This window comes from Erythrolamprus reginae, chromosome 8, assembly GCF_031021105.1.
Source record: "Erythrolamprus reginae isolate rEryReg1 chromosome 8, rEryReg1.hap1, whole genome shotgun sequence".
NCBI lineage: Eukaryota > Metazoa > Chordata > Lepidosauria > Squamata > Dipsadidae > Erythrolamprus > Erythrolamprus reginae.
In genome coordinates this window covers 56,356,012-56,375,572 of record NC_091957.1, presented here as the reverse complement: position 1 = coordinate 56,375,572, position 19,561 = coordinate 56,356,012, and the positions used below count along the sequence as shown (strand labels likewise).

At 42.8% G+C, this 19,561-nt stretch overlaps 2 protein-coding genes across 4 annotated transcripts in view; both read right to left on the bottom strand.

Moving 5' to 3' along the window:
- The window catches only part of MCF2 (MCF.2 cell line derived transforming sequence), a 59,238-nt gene extending 49,929 nt beyond the window's left edge, over nt 1-9,309 (bottom strand). The window contains exons 1-4 of the mRNA XM_070759963.1: nt 8,899-9,309; nt 4,351-4,419; nt 3,403-3,517; nt 2,547-2,637 (exon numbers count right to left, since the gene is read on the bottom strand). Coding sequence (XP_070616064.1) covers nt 2,547-2,637; nt 3,403-3,517; nt 4,351-4,419; nt 8,899-9,004 — 381 coding nt within the window. The 5' untranslated portion in view covers nt 9,005-9,309. The remainder of the gene's footprint in view (nt 1-2,546; nt 2,638-3,402; nt 3,518-4,350; nt 4,420-8,898) is intronic.
- Nucleotides 9,310-11,920: 2,611 nt separating this feature from the next.
- ATP11C (ATPase phospholipid transporting 11C) overlaps nt 11,921-19,561 on the bottom strand; it is an 83,290-nt gene continuing 75,649 nt past the window's right edge. For 2 of the 3 annotated variants that reach the window (XM_070759962.1, XM_070759960.1), the window contains exon 29: nt 11,921-14,488. In XM_070759962.1, the coding sequence (XP_070616063.1) occupies nt 14,351-14,488 (138 nt within the window). In that variant the 3' untranslated portion in view covers nt 11,921-14,350. Of the gene's footprint in view, nt 14,489-17,387; nt 17,496-19,561 lie in introns of all 3 variants that reach the window. The other variant, XM_070759961.1, reaches the window with a different exon arrangement.

Sequence of the window (19,561 nt, the reverse complement as noted above, 5' to 3'; positions counted from 1 at the left end):
CCGTAGACTCGGGGCGGCTCACAACAGCAATAAAACAATTCATGACAAATCTAATAATTTAAAAACATTTACAAAAAACCCTGTTATGAAGCAGACATACACACAGACATACCATACATAAATTGTATAGGCCCGGGGGAGATATCTCAATTCCCCCATGACTGGCGGCAAAGGTGGGTTTTAAGGAGTTTACGAAAGGCAAGGAGGGTGGGGGCAGTTCTAATCTCTGGGGGGAGCTGGTGAAAGAATAGAAGAAGAGATATAGGAATAGAAGAAAGGTATAAGAGATATAGGAGAGCAATAGGACAGGGGACAGAAGGCACTCTAGTGCACTTGTACTCGCCCCTTACTGACCTCTTAGGAATCTGGAGAGGTCAACCGTAGATAATCTAAGGGTAAAGTGTTGGGGGTTTGGGGATGACACTATGTAGTCCGGTAATGAGTTTCCCGCTTCGACAACCCGGTTACTGAAGTCATATTTTTTACAGTCAAGTTTGGAGCGGTTAATATTAAGTTTAAATCTGTTGTGTGCTCTTGTGTTGTTGTGGTTGAAGCTGAAGTAGTCACCGACAGGCAGGACATTGCAGCATATGATCTTGTGGGCAATGCTTAGATTCTGTTTAAGGCGTCTTAATTCTAAGCTTTCTAGGCCCAGGATTGAAAGTCTAGTCTCGTAGGGTATTCTATTTCGAGTGGAGGAGTGAAGGGCTCTTCTGGTGAAGTATCTCTGGACATTTTCAAGGGTGTTAATGTCTGAGATGCGATATGGGTTCCAAACGGATGAGCTGTATTCAAGGATGTGTCTGGCGAAAGTTTTGTAGGCTCTGGTAAGAAGTGTGAGATGGCCAGAGCAATCTTCTCTTCTTCACTTTGGAAGAAGTATCTTTTTCGAAAGAGCCAACCTTTTGTTCAGAGTGTTAGAAGCAGTGATGGGCTCCTACAGGTACGCTCAGGGATGCAGAACCAGTAGTAAAATTTTGATTTTTCCCCTCTTTTTTCTCCTTCTGGACTCTGGGTATGTTTTTCCTATTGCAGTAAATGTGGTTGAATGCATATAATTTTAGAAGAGTTATCCATGTGTATGTGTGTTTGTACAAACGTACAGTTTATATAGAAGATCGTATATATTTTTGTGTGCCTGCGTGTAGTATGTATACAGTTCTGGTCACCACACCTCAATGAGGATATAATGGAACTGGAAAAGGTGCAAAAAAGGGCAACAAGAACGATCAAGGAAATGGAGCCCCTTCCCTTATGATACCAGGTTGCAACGCCTTGGTCTCTTCAGCCTTGAAAGACGGCATTGAAGGGGTGACTTGATCGAAGGGTATAAAATCATGCATGGGATAGAAAAGGTGGATAGAGAAAAAAAATTTCTCTATCACACAATACTAGGACGAGGGGACACTCCCTAAAGCTCAGAGGTGAGAAAGTGAGGACAAATCAAGGGAAGTATTTCTTCACCTGTAGGGTCACTGGTTTATGCAAATTCCCCTCCAGAAGAGGTCGTGACAGCTGTCAGCCTAGATAGCTTCAAGGCAGGATTAGACAGACTCATGGATGCCAAGTGTATCAGTGGTTATTGAAACTGATGTCCAAGTGCCATCTCTATGTTGGTTGAGGCAGGCAGAGTTCCCTTGGGTCCCATTTGTTGGGGGTCAGGGGAAAGGGAGGGTCTTGCCTTCTCTTTCTGCTCAAGATCCCCCTGGACAATTGGTGGGCCACTGGGTGACACAGAATGCTGGACTCGATGGGCTTTGGCCTGATTCAGCATGGCTCCTCTTATGTTCTTATGTATGTAAACATATGGCATAGATAAATAGAATTAAATAGTCTATTTTGGATGTTCAGTCATAGTAAATAGAGAGGGAAATTATATCTCTTGGAGGCAAGGAGAGGCCAGGTACCCTAACCCTAGCCCTTGATGCAGGTGATGTCAAGTTGGCCACCTTTAAGCCAGTCACATGATCTTTAAGCCACCCCCTGTTCACATGATCACCAAGCCACTCCCACCTGGTCACATGGCTGACAAGCCACACCCACTAAATAAGTCACACTCACAGTGTGGTAGTAAACATTTTTGCAAAGCCTGGCGACATAAAAGTCTCTTACAAAAGGCAAGGAGAGTTGGGGCAGTGCGAATCTCCAGTGTGAGCCTATTCCAGAGGGCCAGGGCCACCACAGAGAAGGCCCTTCCCCTAGGCCCCGCCAAACGACATTATCTAATTGATGGGAGCTGGAGAAAGCCAACTTTGTGGGACGTAACCGGTCACTGGGATTCATGTGCCAGTAGGTGGTCCCGCAAGTAATTTGACCCGATGCCATGTAGGGCTTTGTAGGTCATAACCAACACTTTGAATTGCGTCCAGAAACCAATTAAACAACCAATGAAGTCCACAGTTCGATTTTGCAGAATCCTTCCCTTGACATGCCCGCCAAGCCACGCCCACCAAGCCACGCCCACCAAGCCACGCCCACCAAGCCACACCCACAGAACCAGTAGTAAAAACCATTGGATTTCACCTCTGAGCCAAAAGCCCACTTACTGCTATTCTTTGGAGAGCCATCTTGACCGACATCCAGGTATCCAATCGTCTGTCTAGGATGAGGATAAATTTGCTTTCCGGTCTGCGTTGGCTAGAAGGGAAGAGGGGAAAAAAACAATAATGTTTACAATTGAAGACTGTTTATTATATAAAGGTAATGTGAATTATCCACAATATTACCTATTTAATATTAATAATCATAATATTAATGATCAAAAATTACAAAACACCAAATATGAGAATGTAAGCACACTAAACGATATGAATAACTGCATAAAATACGGAAAGATATAAGTAGATAGTTAAGAGAGAAATAGGATATTTCTCTCTTTTTTAAAAAAACTATGTTTGTTTTTTGTTTTTGATATGTTTCTTTCTTTTCCTGTTTTTATTTTTTATTTTTTGTTGCTATTATGTATGTCTTAGTTTGTATATTGTAACATACATTTGTAAATACATTGCACATTGTTTTTGCTTTTAAACAATAAACATTTATATTTTTTTAAAAAAAGAAATGAATGAAATATGAATAAAAAACTGAAGTTAAGAATTTTAAAAAAGAGGGTGGGGAAACATTGACAGCACAAAAGTGACATTAGAGGGATCAAATCTACGCTGAGATGCAAAATCAGAATAGACTACCTTTTTTTTGGTCTTTTTAAAAAACTGCTTTTGAGAGGCAAACATGGTTTTTTCATTGCATTGGGGTTCTGAAGCATTGAGTCCCAATCTTGGCCATTTCCAGGCCTCTGAACTTCAACTCCCAGAATTCATCAGCGGCCATGATGGCTGGGGAATTCTGGGGGATGAGGTCCAGCTGAGGTTGAGAAACACTTCGCTATGGTCAAAGTGGTACCTTGGGATCCATGTCAGGTAGGTTAAAACTTTCGTCATGACCGCCTCGGACACTCGGCCGAAACTGGGATTTTCAGGAAATGTGACAATCCATTCCTTGCCTTTTCCTCTCCCACCTAGACAAGAAAAATGAAATAGGGACTCAATGCTACTCACTAAACCATATTCTATATCTTATTATTATTATTGTGATAATATTGTGATATTATTATCACTCCCCTCCCTCCTACCCTTTCCTTCCTACCTGTTTTCACCCTTCTTTCCTTTCTTCCTTCTTCTCTCCCTATTTCCACTTCCTTCCTTTCTCCCTATCTCCCTCTTCCCTCCCTCCTTCCTTCCTTCCATCCTCCTTCCCTCCTTTCTCCCTCCCTCCCTCCTCTGTCCCTCTCTCCTTCCTATTCCTTCCTTCCTCCCTCTTTCCCCTCTCCCCCTCTCTCTCCCTCCCCTTCCTTCCTTCCTTCCTCCCTCTTTCCCTTCCTCTCTCCCACCTTCCCATTCCTTCCTTCCTTTCTTCCTTCCTTCCACCCTCCTCCCTTCCTTCCATCCTCTTTCCTGCCTTTCGCCCTCTCCCCTCCCTACCCTCTTTTCCTCTCCTTCCTTCCTTCCTTTTCTTCCTTCCTTCCTTCCCTCCCTCCCTCTGGAGAACAAGGCCGAAAAAAAAGTTATTTTTCCTCCTCTTCCTCCTCCACTCTTTTATACAATGGAAGAAAGCCTTGGCCCTCAGAACCATAAGAAGGGAGTCAGCAGAGGGCTCGACCTTCAACCTTCAGCCTCTGGCCAAGTCACCCGATGGACTTTCTCCTCATTTTCCAAAAATCCATTTTTCTGCTTCTCGAGCAGCATCGACCTCTCGAAAGGCAAAGCCCGTGTGCTCTAACAGGCAGCCCGCCCCTCTCGAGAGATATTTTCTAATGGGCACGAAGGGGGAAATAAAATCAATTCCACTCACCGGAAAGAAACGCAATTCCTTTGCTCAGCTCATCTGCAAGCTCCGTGGCCCTGGTTGGAGCAGCTGATTCTAGGAAACAACACCACAAGGTAAAGGGTGGGAACGAAACCCTGACCCTCAGGGCTTCCGGGTTCTTGAGTTCCCCCTTTTGGAAATTTAGGGATCTGGTTCCTCATCCTTGTCCCAAAGTGATAGCATGTCCCTGATTGGCTAATCTGATGGAGATCAGTTGAGCCCCTTTCTCCTTTTTCCTCCTATCTATCTATCTATCTATCTATCTATCTATCTATCTATCTATCTATTTTATTTATCTATTTATCTTCAGAGAGGGGCGGCATACAAATCTAAGTAATAAATAAATAAATAAATAAAATGAAGTCTTTCCTGATACGTTTTATGCTTAAGACCTTCCACCATTCTTGTAGCCCATCTTTGGACCCATTCAATTCAATCCATATCTTTTTGCAGGTGAGGTCTCCAGAACTGGACACAGGATTATTCCAAATGGGGTCTCCCCAGCGCTCTATACAGCGGGATCACAATCTTCCTCTTCCTGCTTGTTATCCCTCTAGCTACGCAGCCAAGCATTCTACTTGCTTTCCCTACCGCCTGACTGCACAGGAAAACTTTGCGGAAACACAGGAAAACTTTGCGGATTTTCCTTTACCCCGGAGGTCCTGGAACGTAGCACCCGCAATATGTTTGTTTTTTATAATAATGGGTTTTTAACTGTTTTTAGTATTGGATTATTATTATATGTTGTTTTATTACTGTTGTTAGCCGGCCCGAGTCTGTGGAGAGAGGCAGCAAATAAATAAACAAACAAACAGACAGACAGACAGACAGACAGACAGACAGACAGACAGACAGATAATAGATAAATAGATAAATAGATAAATAGATAAATAAAATAGATAAATAGATAAATAAAATAGATAAATAAAATAGATAGATAGATAGATAGATAAATAAAATAGATAAATAAAATAGATAAATAGATAAATAGATAAATAAAATAGATAAATAAATAGATAAATAGATAAATAGATAAATAGATAAATAGATAAATAAATAGATAAATAGATAAATAGATAAATAGATAAATAGATAGATAAATAAAGAAAGAAAGAAAGAAAGAAAACAAACAAACAAACAAACAAACAAACAAACAAATAAATAAATAAATAAATAAATAAATAAATAAATGATGGATCTTTGTATTGGAAAATGATTTTCAGGGCACAACACACAGCCAATACAAAGCTGGCTTTATGGGTACACTGAGCAACTTTCCATATGTAGGATCTGCAGACTAAGTGGAAAATTAATTTTAAAAAGGACAAGCTTTTCCTCCCAGGGCTGATAGAAGACAATACAGCTTGAAATATTGTGGACAAAAGCAATATTATATCCTTTAAAGAAAAAACCCTGGAAAATAAGGAACGAGCTACATGGTTTGTACACCAAGAAATTTTCCAAGTCAAGATTCCATTCAAGAGTTGATCAATGGCTCTTCTGTTTCCATGCGCTTCTCCCCGAAAGACAGGGCTGAATCACGGTAGTTTTCTAAATGATCTTTTGGAATTGGTCCCCATCGCTGTTTCTCCGCTGAGCTGTTTGTGGAAGTGGCTGGGACATTTGCAAGGACATCCACAGGGCTATCTATGCACTATGCCAGGGTGAGCTCCCCACCATGAATCCAGACACCCAACGGGAAGTTCTATCTTTAAAATCAGGAGCCCCTGACACAGAACATGGACCACTCACAACACAAACATACTATAAATATCCTTGGAGAAAGCCAAAAGTAAGTCCCATGGTCCACCAGGTATAGTAGAATTACGATTCCCAGCAGAACAACTTGACTCCAGCTGCTTATTTGCTCCTCCTCCTCCTCCTCCTCTTCTCCTCTTCTCCTCCTCCTCCTCCCCCCTCCTCCTTCTTCTGGAATATCCATGCCTGGGATTCTTAAATTAGCAGCCTTGGGCTGCCAAAAAAAGAGGATTTGTAATTAATTTCCCCCTTCCTCGCCCTCCCTTCCTCTAATCCTCTCACAGGTTTCCAAATGAAGGAGGATGCATTTTAATTACTTCGAATCAAACTGGATTTTCATCCCTTTTGCAGAAAGAAAAGCAAAAAATAGGCTCCTCTTTTTTTGGGGGGTGGGTGGGTGAAAAGAAGCAACTCCTACAACCTCCGTGGGGTCGAAGAAGAAATTGCTGGATGCTTGCAAGGTTGAGGGTGAAAACGCTGCAGGTTATTCAAGCATTAAGCAACCCAGTAATTAAAATGAATAAAACATCTGGACGTGAATCTTTTTGCTTCTGCAGGGTAAACTGCTACTGTTTTCATTTAGCACAGGTTGTAAATTTTTTGAATTTTCTGCCTCCCTTCTCACCTTCTGCCCAGGAATAAACCCTCCATTCTGGGCCAATCCACCCCTCTGTTCTCATTTTGGATTCTTTCCTTATATTTCTACACCTAAATGTATACCATATTTTTCAAAGTATGCACCTTAGTTTTGGGAGAGAAAATGGGTGGGAGATCTACCTGTTGGGTATTTATCTGGCTAGTGTTCTTAGTCTGGTCAGCTTCGGTACATTATTTTATCCCCCGGTTAGAGCTGGAGAAAAAAACACTTTTTTTGGAGGGAGTAGAAATGAAAGCAAACCTAGAAAGATTTAGGGCTGGGGGGAAAAACCTCTTTGGAGTAGCAATGAAAAAATCCTGCAAGCCAGGACAATCATTAACATCTTGTTAGGCCTGAAAAAAACCCTTTTCAGAGGGAGTAGCAATGAAAACAAGCCTGCAAAGATTTAGGGATGGGGGAAAAAAAGCTCTTTGGAGTAACAATGAAAAAATCCTGCAAGCCAGGAAGTTTGTTAGCACCTTGTTAGGGCTGGAAAAAAAATGCTTCGAAAAAGCTACATTCTGAGTATAAGACGCACCCAATTTTTTAGCCTCTTCTAGAGGGAAAAATGATTTATTATTATTATTATTATTATTATTATTATTATTATTATTATTATTATTATTATTAATTAGATTTGTATGCCGCCCCTCTCCAAGGACTCGGAGTGTCTCAAGGATATGTCTTATACTCTGAAAAATACTTTATGTATATTTTGTGCTTCTGCAGATTTTGGGGGGTTCCCCTCAAAATTGAGGATTGCCCCCTTTAAGATTTAGTTTGTGTCCAAGGTTTCTCAAAATCGGGATCCACATTAATGAGTCTGGAAGAATAAATACGGCCACCGTTTTTTGACACACCCTTGTGGATTAAAGATTAAAACCCCGTTTAAAGAATAAATCTGTAATCAGTCATCTGCGCTATCAACCCTCTAGGGTGTTTCTTCCTTCACTGGAGAAATGGGGAAAGAGGGCTGGAGACCTTTGAACCCTTTGCTCTCGGTACAGACAGTTGCTGTACATGGAAGCTCTACTCATTAGGCTGCAGATCCAGGAACACAATTACCAGCACACAGAATTCAGAAAGTGATTAGAAAAGACCAAAGAACGAGAGAGAGAGAGAGAGAGAAAAATAGAGAGAGGGGGGAGAGGGAGAGAGAGAAGAGAGAGAGAGGAGAGAGAGAGAGAGAGAATGAGAGAAAGAATGAAATAATGAGAGAGGGGGGGAGAGAGGGAGAGAGGGAGAGAAAGAAAGAAAGAGAGAGTGAGTGAGAGAGAGAGAATGAGAGAGAGAGGAGAGAGAATGAAAGAGAGTCTGAAAGAGAAAGAGAATGAGAGAGTGAGAGACAAAGAGAGAGAGAATGACAGAGAGGGAGGGAGGGAGAGAAAGAAAGAGAGAGAGAGAGAATGAGAGAGGGAGAGAGAATGACAAAAACAATGACAAGACACACTTTACAAAACGTACAAAAACATAAACATATATAAACTTTCATATTTACAAATATATATCAAATCCTAAACATTCGACAATTTACACAAACCTTATTTGTTACAGCTTACTTGTGTGATCCTAGTAACCTATCATACTTTAATATAATTTGCATTTAAATTATATTCCTTCTCTCTCTCTATTTCTCTCTTTCTCTCCTTCCTCTCTCTCCTTCTCTCTCTCTCCCTCCCCTCCTTTCTCTCTCGCCATGTCCATGCTCCTCTCTCCTTCTCTCCCACCTCTCTCTCCCTTTCCCTCCTCTCTCTCTCTCTTTCTTTCCCTCCTTCTCTCTCCTCCTCCTCCCCCTCTCTCCTTTTTCGCTCTCTCATTCTCTCTCTTTCTCCCTCCTTCCCCTCCTCTCTCTCTCTCCTTCTCTCCCTCTCTCTCTCTTTCCCTCCTTCCCTCTCCTTATTTTTCTCCCCCCCCCTCCGTTTGACGGCGATGGGGTCAGCAGCATCCCAAAACCTCTTCAGACAGGGGGGGCCGGACAGGAGAAATTAAGATGGGGGGGAAGCGAGGTAGGAACACCCCCACCTCAGCAACCCCCTCCCCACCTGCCCTCCACCCTTCTTTCTGCAAGGCAGCCCCCCTCGAGCGCATCAGAGCTGGGCACAAATGCGCTGCGTCCCCGACCCCCCAATCCGGCTTACCGGCTCCGGCCAGAACCTCGGCGCGGGCGGCGCTTCGTAGTAGCCGGTAGTAAAGCGCCATCTCGGCCTCGGAGCTGCGGCTGGGCGGCTGGGCGGGCTGAGCCATCGGCCCGGTGGTGGGTTTGGCGGGTGGCCACAGCGGCGCGCCCGGCCGGGTTGGGCAGGGCTGGGTCAGGTTGGGTTCCTCCGCCTCTGCTGGTCCCTCCTTCCCCGCCGGCCCGGGGGCGTCTGGCTCCGCAGGGCAGGCGGTCCTGCCTCGGTTTCCCCCCCCGGCTACAGCGCCGGGGCGCCCGGTTCTGATGGAGAGCGGCGCCTCGTCCTTTGCGCCTCTCCGCCAGGGATGGAGACGCGGTGGTACCCAAGTGTCCAAAGGCGGCGGAGACCCCCGAAAGGGGCTCGTCCAAACCTGAATGTCCTCCCCCGAAAGGACGGTGCCCGCTTCTCGCGTGTCCCGCATCACGTCGGAACCGGCTGCCCTCCTTTAGGGGGACGCGGGTGGGCTGGGAAGGTGGGTTTCGTCCCTGGCTCCAGCATTGCGCGCCCCGTGATTTTTTCAAAGGAGGAACCAGGAAATTGCCTTACAAGGAGTCGGACTGGTTGGACTGGACTGCTCAGCCCTTTCTCCAACTGGGCGCTCGCCAAAGAGGGCCGGTGCTCCGACAGCAGAGGTCTCCAAACTTGACAACTTTAAGACTTGTGGACTTCAACTCCCAGAATACCTTGGGCCTTTTAAGAGATGTGGACTTCAACTCCCACAATTCCTTGGCTCTTTTTACAGGGGTTGGACTTCAACTCCCACAATTCCTTGCCCTCTTTAAGGGGATGGACTTCAACTCCTAGAATTCCTCAGAAAGCTGGCTGGGGAATTCTGGGAGTTGAGGTCCATTCCTCTTAAAGGTTGAAAAACACTCCTCTAAAAATGTTTTCAAGCTTCTCAGCTCAAATCTATTCCCACCCGAGAGAGAAATCACCCCAAATGTTACAAATCCCCCCACTTTACGTGACTGTATGAAATACATGTACAGTGTTCCCTCGATTTTCACGGGGGATGCGTTCCGAGACCGCACAGTACACCATTTTTGGCTATGGACAATATCACAAGCCTTCCCTTAACCCTTTAAACCCCTAAATTACCATTTCCCATTCCCTTAACAACCCTTTACTCACCATTATTACTGGTACTCACCATTGAATAAGACACTTAGTGATCCTGATATTTATAAACATAATTATTTATTAACAATAATTATATTTTTTGTTATTTGCAAAAATTATTAATTTGGCAATGATGTATGACATCATCGGGTGGGAAAAACCGTGGTATAGAAAAAAACCCGCAAAGTATTTTTTAATTAATATTTTTTTGAAAACCGTGGTATAGGCTATTTGCAAAGTTCGGACCTGCGAAAATCGAGGGAACACTGTATTGGCTTTTTTGGCAGCTGCTACACGTGGCTGGCTCATATTTAAATGGTTGTCCACTAGGATTCTAAGACCCCTCTCACACGTACTACTAGAATTTATTTATTTGTTTATTTATTATTATTATTATTATTATTATTAATTATCATCATTACTACTACTACTACTACTACTACTACTACAACAACATTACTATTACTATTATTATTTATTCGACTTCTGTGCCTTCCAATCCTGAAGGACTCAGGGAGACTTACAACAATATAATTGTACAATAGAATTCTGGAAGTTGAAATTCACAGATCCTAAAAGTTACAGAGTTTTGAAAAACGCTGCTCTAAATAACGCAAAGGATAAATCAAAATAAATTTGCTTTTATTCCAATTTGGGCTAATCGAATCTTCTGGATATCCCTCCTTCAAATCCCTGAAAGGTTTGAGATTAAACTTTGAGATTTGCAAATTTGTTTGCTTATTCCGTTAAATTTGTTGTAGTGCATCCTTAATTTGAAGTGATGTTGACTGCCCGTAAAACAGACAGGTACTGTAGGTGTTTCCATCCTCTGGACGGTTTTCTTAACTTCACACGTATGACTTCATACCTGCGACTTCGCACTTACCGAGGAAAAAACACACACACACACACCAGTGGCTTGTAATACGATGACGTTACACGCAATATCCCAACTCCCCCCTCGAACGGAGTTTGTGTTGGGTGACAGAGGCGGTTAAACTCATCATCAGAACATACCAAAGTTTATTGATCATTTCAAAAGAAAACTCAAAAAAATTGTCATGAAAAAAGAGCCGAGATCGCATTCATAAAATTTAACATTCCACGATTATTGTATAAAGCAACATGAATATATAAAATCACAGTTGAAGTGATTAATGTAGTCCTGGGTTGTTGGGGTTTTGGTATTTTTATTTTTTTTTGCAAGCTGAAAAATGCACCTTAAAATCTTTATAGAATGTTTACTCCCTTGTTCTGACTGTTCGCTATATTTACACATCCTCTTTCTTTTAGACATACATACATATACCTACATACACACGTATATATGTATATGTATATTTATATATTTCTTCCTTCTGCTTACTAGTTTGCAAAAGATCCCTTGCTGGTTTTGTCAGTTGAGTACTATCAAACTGAGAACTAATCTCTTGAGTCTTCAGAGGCACTAATACACAGCTGAATTTATGCTTCTTTTAGCTCATCAGCATAATCAATTAATAACCAATAAACTGGCATACAAGAGCAGAATTCACACCCAAACTTCATTATTGAACTGAGGGCAAAATAAAGTTAGCACAACCCAAATTGGAAGTGATGGAATTGTCCCTGATTGTACCACGTTGTATCTTCATCTTCAAGCCACCACCCAATATTCACCATGGTTTGTTGTCTGCATGAATTACAGGCTTTGATTGAAACCAGCTATCCTATTTTGCTTTAAAAAAAAAGGAGTGGAAATAATGATTATTTTTGCCGTAATGTTTCTTTTAGTGGCAAAGAGCAAAATTCTAGACAGATGAGAATAAAGCAAAAAATGTGCACGTTTTCATCCAGAGGTTGTGGTTTTAAAAACTATATAATTGCATTTATTTTTATTTCTTTTTTTTTTGTGGCCATGCAGCAAAAACCAGGAAAAATGCTTTCTATTTTTAACCCGGCTCTTTTTGGATAGGAAGACAACTGAAAGTGCTTTTTCCTAGTTTCGTTTGAACAAAAAATAATTCTCAAACTCCTTAAGTATTACTGTTGGCGCTATTTTTTTTTTCAAATAACACTTTTCCCTCCTGTTTCCCAATTAAAAAAGGATAAAGGAGAGGTTTTCGGTTACAAGTGTCAGGGAATCGTGTAAACAAAAAAAACCCAAGGTTTTTTTTTCTTTTTTAAAATTTGGGGAAAAAATATAGTTAGCTGACAACCTGTGAGCTTTATCCTTTCCTTTTTTAAAACAGCTATTTGGACTTGGGTTCAAGTCTCCATTGTTCCTTTGCAAAAAAAAAAATACTAATACATTAAAATAAGACAACATGTTGTTCTTAGCTTGGTAGCCTTTCGCAAGGTTGAAAAATAATGCAGCGTTATTTTGTCGCGAAACTGAATTTGGTCTTGGATGATAGTGTTTGTGTGTTTGTTCTGTTTCTAAAGCCCACTTAGATGTGTCCATCTCAACAATGAGTAGCTGCGTTGAAGACACTCATAGTAACTTATCACACCCTTGTCCTTCAGGGCTACACAGACCTTGCCATACTACCAATACACTTTTGAGCATCTTCTCAAAGAGACTCAAAAGTGGGTATCCACACACCCAAGCTTCGGCTCTCCTTCGGAACCCAACTGAGATCTTCCTCGATCACGTCTCTCGTGGCCACAAACACTTTTGAGGAAATCCCACGTGCCGCCATGGATGCCAGGGTTGGTTTGTTTTCCATGCTGCAAAGGATTCTGCCAATTTGCCGGTGGGTCCATGCTTTGCTTCTCTGTCCATGCAAATTTGGATTTTTTTGATGTCATCGTTGTTTTCGGTGCGCCAAAAAGGTTTTACAGGACACCTTTCCAAGGATGTGTAGAGATGGCTTGTTAGATGTGGGCAAGCCTTGGAGAAAAAAGTTGACCCTTGGTTAAGCAGCCCAAAAATGTGTTGCAGGGAACACTTTAATCCAAAAATTAAGGTGTGGGGTGGGAGGTGACTGGAGGGAAGTGACTGGAGATTACGGTGGATGAAAAGGTGGATCCAGGGAGGTCCATACAAAACCAGAGTTGTTTGGGTTTAACACAACTCCTTTTATCACCCATATTGTCTCATGTGGCTGCCCAGATAGTTTCTGATTCTTCCCTTCTGAGCAGAGTCTTAGAAAAAAATGGGGTGCCTCTAGGAACTTGACCTCTGCCGATGTTTTTAGGGTTCACACAAAACGGTGGCAAAACTTTGAAGTTGAGGGTCCCAGATGCTTCGCAAAGCAATGCACTAGCACATCCATAATGTATTGCTTAGATTATTAGTTCTTCCCTTTTTGTACACAAGACAAAAATATGTATATATATATATATTAGGGTTGGCGGTAATCAACCGGTATACGGCCCAAAGGAAATGTATACCTTACCTCCCATCGGAACTTCCTGTAAGTTTTAGAAGGGAACAGAGCTTGCATGGCAAAAGATGACAAGCCCACTGGCCGTCTACCACTGGCCAAGTCTTGCACTCGCAGTGTTCTACGTCCAGATATCTTCCAGTGTTCCACAAAACCAGGATAGCCCAGTGGAGGTGTTGAAGCCCAGGCACTTTGACTCGTCTGAAATTAAATGGACCTTGACTTGGATTGTGTGAAAGCAAAAAGCATTTCAAAAGAGGAGAACTTTTCCATGCCTCTCGTCAGCTTTCTGAGTTTTCCCATTGTGATTTTTGTACTTTAAAAAGTGGCATTTATTACATCCTCCTTGGTGCCTTGCGGAGAAAGTTGAGTTGGCATAGCCAACACGCCCATCCCCATTTCCTTAATGGAACTGCTGAGTAGGTGAGGAAGAGGAGGAGGAGGAAGAAAAAGAGAAGACGTTGCATTTCTTCACCCAATTTGTTGGTAGAAGAATAGAAGCGCCGAGGTGGGGGTGCAGGTTAGACGAGAGACATAGTCCAAACATTTACGCTTGTAAAGTGAAAAAAATTAAAATCTGTGCTCTTCGACGGGTTCAGAAGGGAAAGCCCACAGCTAGGAAATTGTCCTTTTCCCCCCTCTCCATTGCAACCCGTTAACAAAACAGAAGCTGCGTCCTTCGTTTCAAAGGTCCCAAACCTCTTGCGGTTTTTTACAATCAAAATAGCCTGTTGGGGGCTGGCGTTATGACGGGGATATGGGGTGGGGAGGGAGGGAGAGAGAGATTGACCCCAAGTCTACCAGATTTGGCACCGGTTTTTAAAAAGGCAAAAACCAACTCGTGCATCCTTTTCTCTTTCCTTTTTTAAAATGGCCTCTTCCTTTTGGTTGGACGGCTTGATTCATTGCATCGCACAAAAAAAGCAGAGTTATAATTGTTGCATTTGAAATATCCTGAGATGGCTTCCAGCCAGGCGAGTGAAGGTTTCTCTGGATTTCACTTCGGTCGAATGGCTGTTCTCTAGCTGCTTGAATGACACCAGCATCGGTAACTCCGAAGTGATGGGCTGTTCAAAATAGACACACATACATGCACACACACACAAAAACACAAAAGAGAGGGAGAGAGAGCTGTTTAGCTACAATTGCTTGCTTTTGTTGCTGTCACTGCAATTTGCAAAGATGCAAAAATTCAGGTTGCATATTAGATTAATAAGACTTCATGGAGGGGTGGAAACATTAATTTCCAAAGAAAAGGGGGAAGAGAATGCCAAAAACATTATTTTACATGAAAGAATCGTGCAATTAATCCCTGGGTTTTTAATCGAACAAGCATGGAGATTTTTTTAAACTTCTGGGCAAGGCCCTTCAGAGGTTTGAGGAATTAAACAACTGTAAACTTTCCTAAGTTAGACTATAAAAATAGAAGCATTAATTTTCTCTACTGGTAAAGATAGCGAAACATTTTTGCAGAGGGTTATATAAAACTGGAAATTGTAGAAAAAGTAGGCTTAGTATGAAAACATTCCTATTTCTAGGAATTGCATTATTTGTGCTAAAGGAGGGAATGCATTAATAAATAGATAATCACGTTTGCCAGAAAATAAAATAGAGCATCCTCTCCTGGGCTGCAGGAGGGATTCAGAGAAAGAGACTATTATATTAAAGCAGAGGTCTTCAAACTTGGCAACTTGTGGACTTCAACTCCCAGAATTATTAGCTGGATGGAGAATCGTGGGAGTTGAAAGTCCACAAGTCTTAAAAGTGGCCAAGTTTGGGGACCCTTGTACTAAAGGATGGGAAAATGAAATGGAAGCAGGTACTGGAAAAACAAAGCAAAACTCTAGAAGTTTCTCAAGTGGCAAAACTTTTTATATGTCTAATGCCAAGATCTGCAACCATTTTAAACTGAAGCAGCTAAAGTTACAAGGAAGGAAGGAAGGAAGGAAGGAAGGAAGGAAAGGATGGAAGGAAGGAAAGGATGGAAGGAAGGAAAGGGAAGGAAGGAAAAAGAAAGAAAGAAAGAAAGAAAGAAAGAAAAGAAAGGCAGGTGGGAGGAAAGGACGAAGGAAGGGGAGGAAAAAAGGGAGGGAGGGAGGGAGAAAGGAAGGAAGGAAGGGAAGGAAGGAGAAAGAAAGAAAGAAAGAAAGAAAAGAAAGGCAGGTGGGAGGAAAGGAGGAAGGAAGGGGAGGAAAAAAGGGAGGGAGGAAGGGAAGGGAAGGAAGGAGAAAGAAAGAAAGAAAGAAAGGCGGGAGGGAAGAAAGGAGGAAAGAAGGGGAGGAAGAAAGGGAGGGAGGAAGGAAGGAAAGAAAGAAAGAAAAGAAAGGCAGGTGGGAGGAAAGGAGGAAGGAAGGGGAGGAAAAAAGGGAGGGAGGGAGGAAGGAAGGAAATGGAAGGGAAGGGAAGGAAGGAGAAAGAAAGAAAGAAAGAAAAAAAGAAAGGCGGGAGGGAAGAAAGGAGGAAAGAAGGGGAGGAAGAAAGGGAGGGAGGAAGGAAGGAAGGAAAGAAAGAAAGAAAAGAAAGGCAGGTGGGAGGAAAGGAGGAAGGAAAGGAGGGAGGGAGGGAAGGAAGGAAGGGAGGAAGGAAGGAAGGAAGGAAGGAAGGAAGGAAAAATGAGACTGCTCAGATAGCCATGATCCATAAATCCTAGATTAAGGGTTAAGAAGTCCAGTTATTCAGAAGAGACAAAACTTTTCTGTATTATTAAATTTAATGCACATAATAAAATAAAAAAGTTAGGCAGCACATTTCATGCCGCACTCAAAGCAATAACATCATGGATTTTACCACGTTCCTTTCCTCTGCCAACCTTTTATTTATTTAACCTTAATCCAGAGGAGGAACAGGAGATGTGCAATTTATATAACTTATTCTTTTTGTTCGTCTCTTCTTGGATAGATCACATAACCTGAATGTGTAAGGTGGGAATGTGAGATGCCCCATTCGTATCTATTAAGGGGGGGGGGGGGGAAATTACAGTCGAATGTCACGGTTTTGGCATTCTTTTCTCTTAATTACATGAAAGCAATGAATTCAGAACAAACTTTGGATTAAGGCAATGCATATGAAATGAAAAATGGATATAAAGCCCTTTTCACGTAAGCTACCAGCAGGCAATCAAACCAATTTATATATACCAACTCCTTTTAAGGTAGATCAGTAAGGGTATCCCAGGGCGATTCGGACAAATTGATCATGTCCTGGGAGGACAAAGCTAAAATCAGTTATTGACAGCTACTGTTGAAATTCTCTTTAGCTTGATTGACATCCTCTTCTTTTAATGACCCCATAATCCCTTGCAGGCTGGAAACTGGGCAATTGAATGGAACTGAGTGTTTGTTTCTTTGTCTTTCACCTTCAGTCCCTTAATCGTCTTTGTTGAACCTTGATTACCTTGATTTAATTACCTTGATCACTTGGATTAATTTTGATTAGAGATGGCAAAGCTTTGGAAATACCACGTGAGCACGCACAACTGGCAATCTACAAAGCTAGAGGAGGTGGAAGGGTTGAAGAAGTGGCGCAGAAGGTAAACATTGAGGAAAGGAAGAGCCTACAGCACAAGGTGGACAATCACGTCCCTTGAACTTCTGAGCCACCAGCAGAACACGTCCATCTTTCTTAAGCCCACAAACCCTTTTTAATGTGCAACCCAGGGGCGGCCAAAACTCAATGCAAGTTTTGACGCTTTCCCGTCGTGCCGTAGAAGTCCGTATGAAGACAGGCCCAATTTTCTATTATAAAATAGAAAAAAAAAGGCCCATTATAAAATAAAAAAACAGGCCCAATTTTCTATTATAAAATTAGGGCAGGCGATGTGCTTGTGTTCTGACGGACTGAGATAGTTTCATGGCAGCTTGAGGTTAAAGAATCGCGTCTGGAATCATCTCCAGAACTCCACTGATTCCAGGAATCGTTGGGTTATTTCCATGCGTCCCAGAGCAATCTTTGGGAGGAGGTTAATACCTGTTACGATACATTAGATGTTGCTGAGAACGTTCTTAAGAGCAGAGGCCTGACCGAAGGTCGGGCGGTTGGTGCTGAGTCTCTTGCAATTTTCCTGCGGGGTCTTTGCTGCAAACAGCGAGGCAAAAATAAAATAAAGGATGTGAGCGGGCGTTTCAAGTTTTAAGTCGGGAGGTTTAGCGTTGAAAAAACACATTCAGTTCCTCAACGTGAAACCACAAGGAAGTTAGAAATGCATCGTTAGGGAAAAAGAGAAACCCACAATGATGTTTGTAAGAGGTCCACCTTTTGCTTGGAAGCAGATACAGTGATACCTCGTCTTACAAACGCCTCATCATACAAACTTTTTGAGATACAAACCCAGGGTTTAAGATTGTTTTGCCTCTTCTTACAAACTATTTTCACCTTACAAACCCACCACCGCCGCTGGGATGCCCTGCCTCCGGACTTCCGTCACCAGCAAAGCACCCATTTTTGTGCTGCTGGGATTCCCCTGAGGCTCCCCTCCATGGGAAACTCCACCTCCGGACTTCTGTGTTTTTGTGATGCTGCAGGAGAACCCCAGCAGCACAAAAATGGGCGCTTCGCTGGCAATGGAAGTCCGGAGGTGGGGTTTTCCAGCGAGGGGAGCCTCAGTGAAATCGCAGCATCACAAAAACACAGAGGTCGGGACATGGGGTTTCGAGGACTTCAGTGTTTTTACGATGCTGCAATTTCACTGAGGCTCCCTTCGCTGGGAAACCCCACCTCCGGACTTCCGTTGCCAGCGAAACACTCATTTTTGCGATGCTGGGATTCCCCTGCAGCATTGCAAAAACACAGATGTCCAGAGGTGGGGTTTCCCATGGAGGGGAGCCTCAGGGGAATCCCAGCAGTGCAAAAACGGGCACTTCGGCTGGCGAAAGGGGTGAATTTTGGGGTTGCACGCATTAATCGCTTTTCCATTGATTCCTATGGGAAACATTGTTTCGTCTTACAAACTTTTCACCTTAAGAACCTCGTCACGGAACCAATTAAGTTTGTAAGACAAGGTATCACTGTATTTGAAGATCCAGAACCACCACGAAATCCTTGGTAGCTATTTTGTTTTTTTTTATTCAGATGGGAAGAATTTCCTGGTTCAACAGAAGGCCAAGACAGTGTTTCTCAACCTCAACGGCCTTAAGATGGGTGGACTTCAACTGCCAGAACTCTCCAGCCAGGCCAGGGGTAGGCAAAGTTGGCTCTTCTATGACTTGTGGACTTCGACTCCCAGAATTCCTAAGCCAATCATGCTAGCTCAGGAATTCTGGGAGTTGAAGTCCACATGTCATAGAAGAGCCAACTTTGCTTAGCCCTGAGCCAGGCAGTTGGAGAATTCTGGGAGTTGAAGTCCACCCATCTTAAAGTTGTTGAAGTTGAAAAACAATGGAACCTATCAGTATAGAAATGATGAGCTTGCCCAAAAAGTCCAATCTTCCTTTCTTTTGGACAGAGCCCTAGACAACATCTTAACAGGAACCAGTTCAGATCACAGCAAAGCATGACAGTGAACCATTATGCTTGGCCAGATTCTGAAGGATCTGGATTACCTGCACCTTGACCTAAAGAAGGGGCACAATCTACAGAAGTGAATCTTCTCCATAATCGACTTGGCTTTCTTGCACAACTTTGCTACCTCTATGTTTGCTTCCTAAATTCCATCTGAAGGAAAGTCTCCCTATACCCAATAGTTAAGTTTTCATTTTCTTTTGATCTGCAAATCATTACCTGGGTTATAATGGTCATCTTTTCATTCATGCTTTTAAGTGCAGTGATACCTCATCTTACGAACTTAATTCATTCCATGAACAGGTTCGTAAGACGAAGGAATTTTCCCCATAGGAATCAATGTAAAAGCAAATAATACATGCAACTTCATCCTAAAAGTCACCCCTTTTGCCTTGCGCCGCTGGGAATCGCTGCCTCCGGACTTCCGTTGCCAGCCGAAGCACTGGGATTTCCCTGAGCCTCCCCTTGCTGGGAAACCCCACCTCTGGACTTCCATTGTCAGCCGAAGTGCCCGTTCTTGCATTGCTGGGATTCCCCTGAGGCTCTCCTCGCTGGGATTCCCTTCATTTTTGCCGGCACTGCTTTGAATCCCAGCGAGGGGAGGCTCAGGGAAATCCCAGCATTTTGTCTGGCAACGGAAGTCT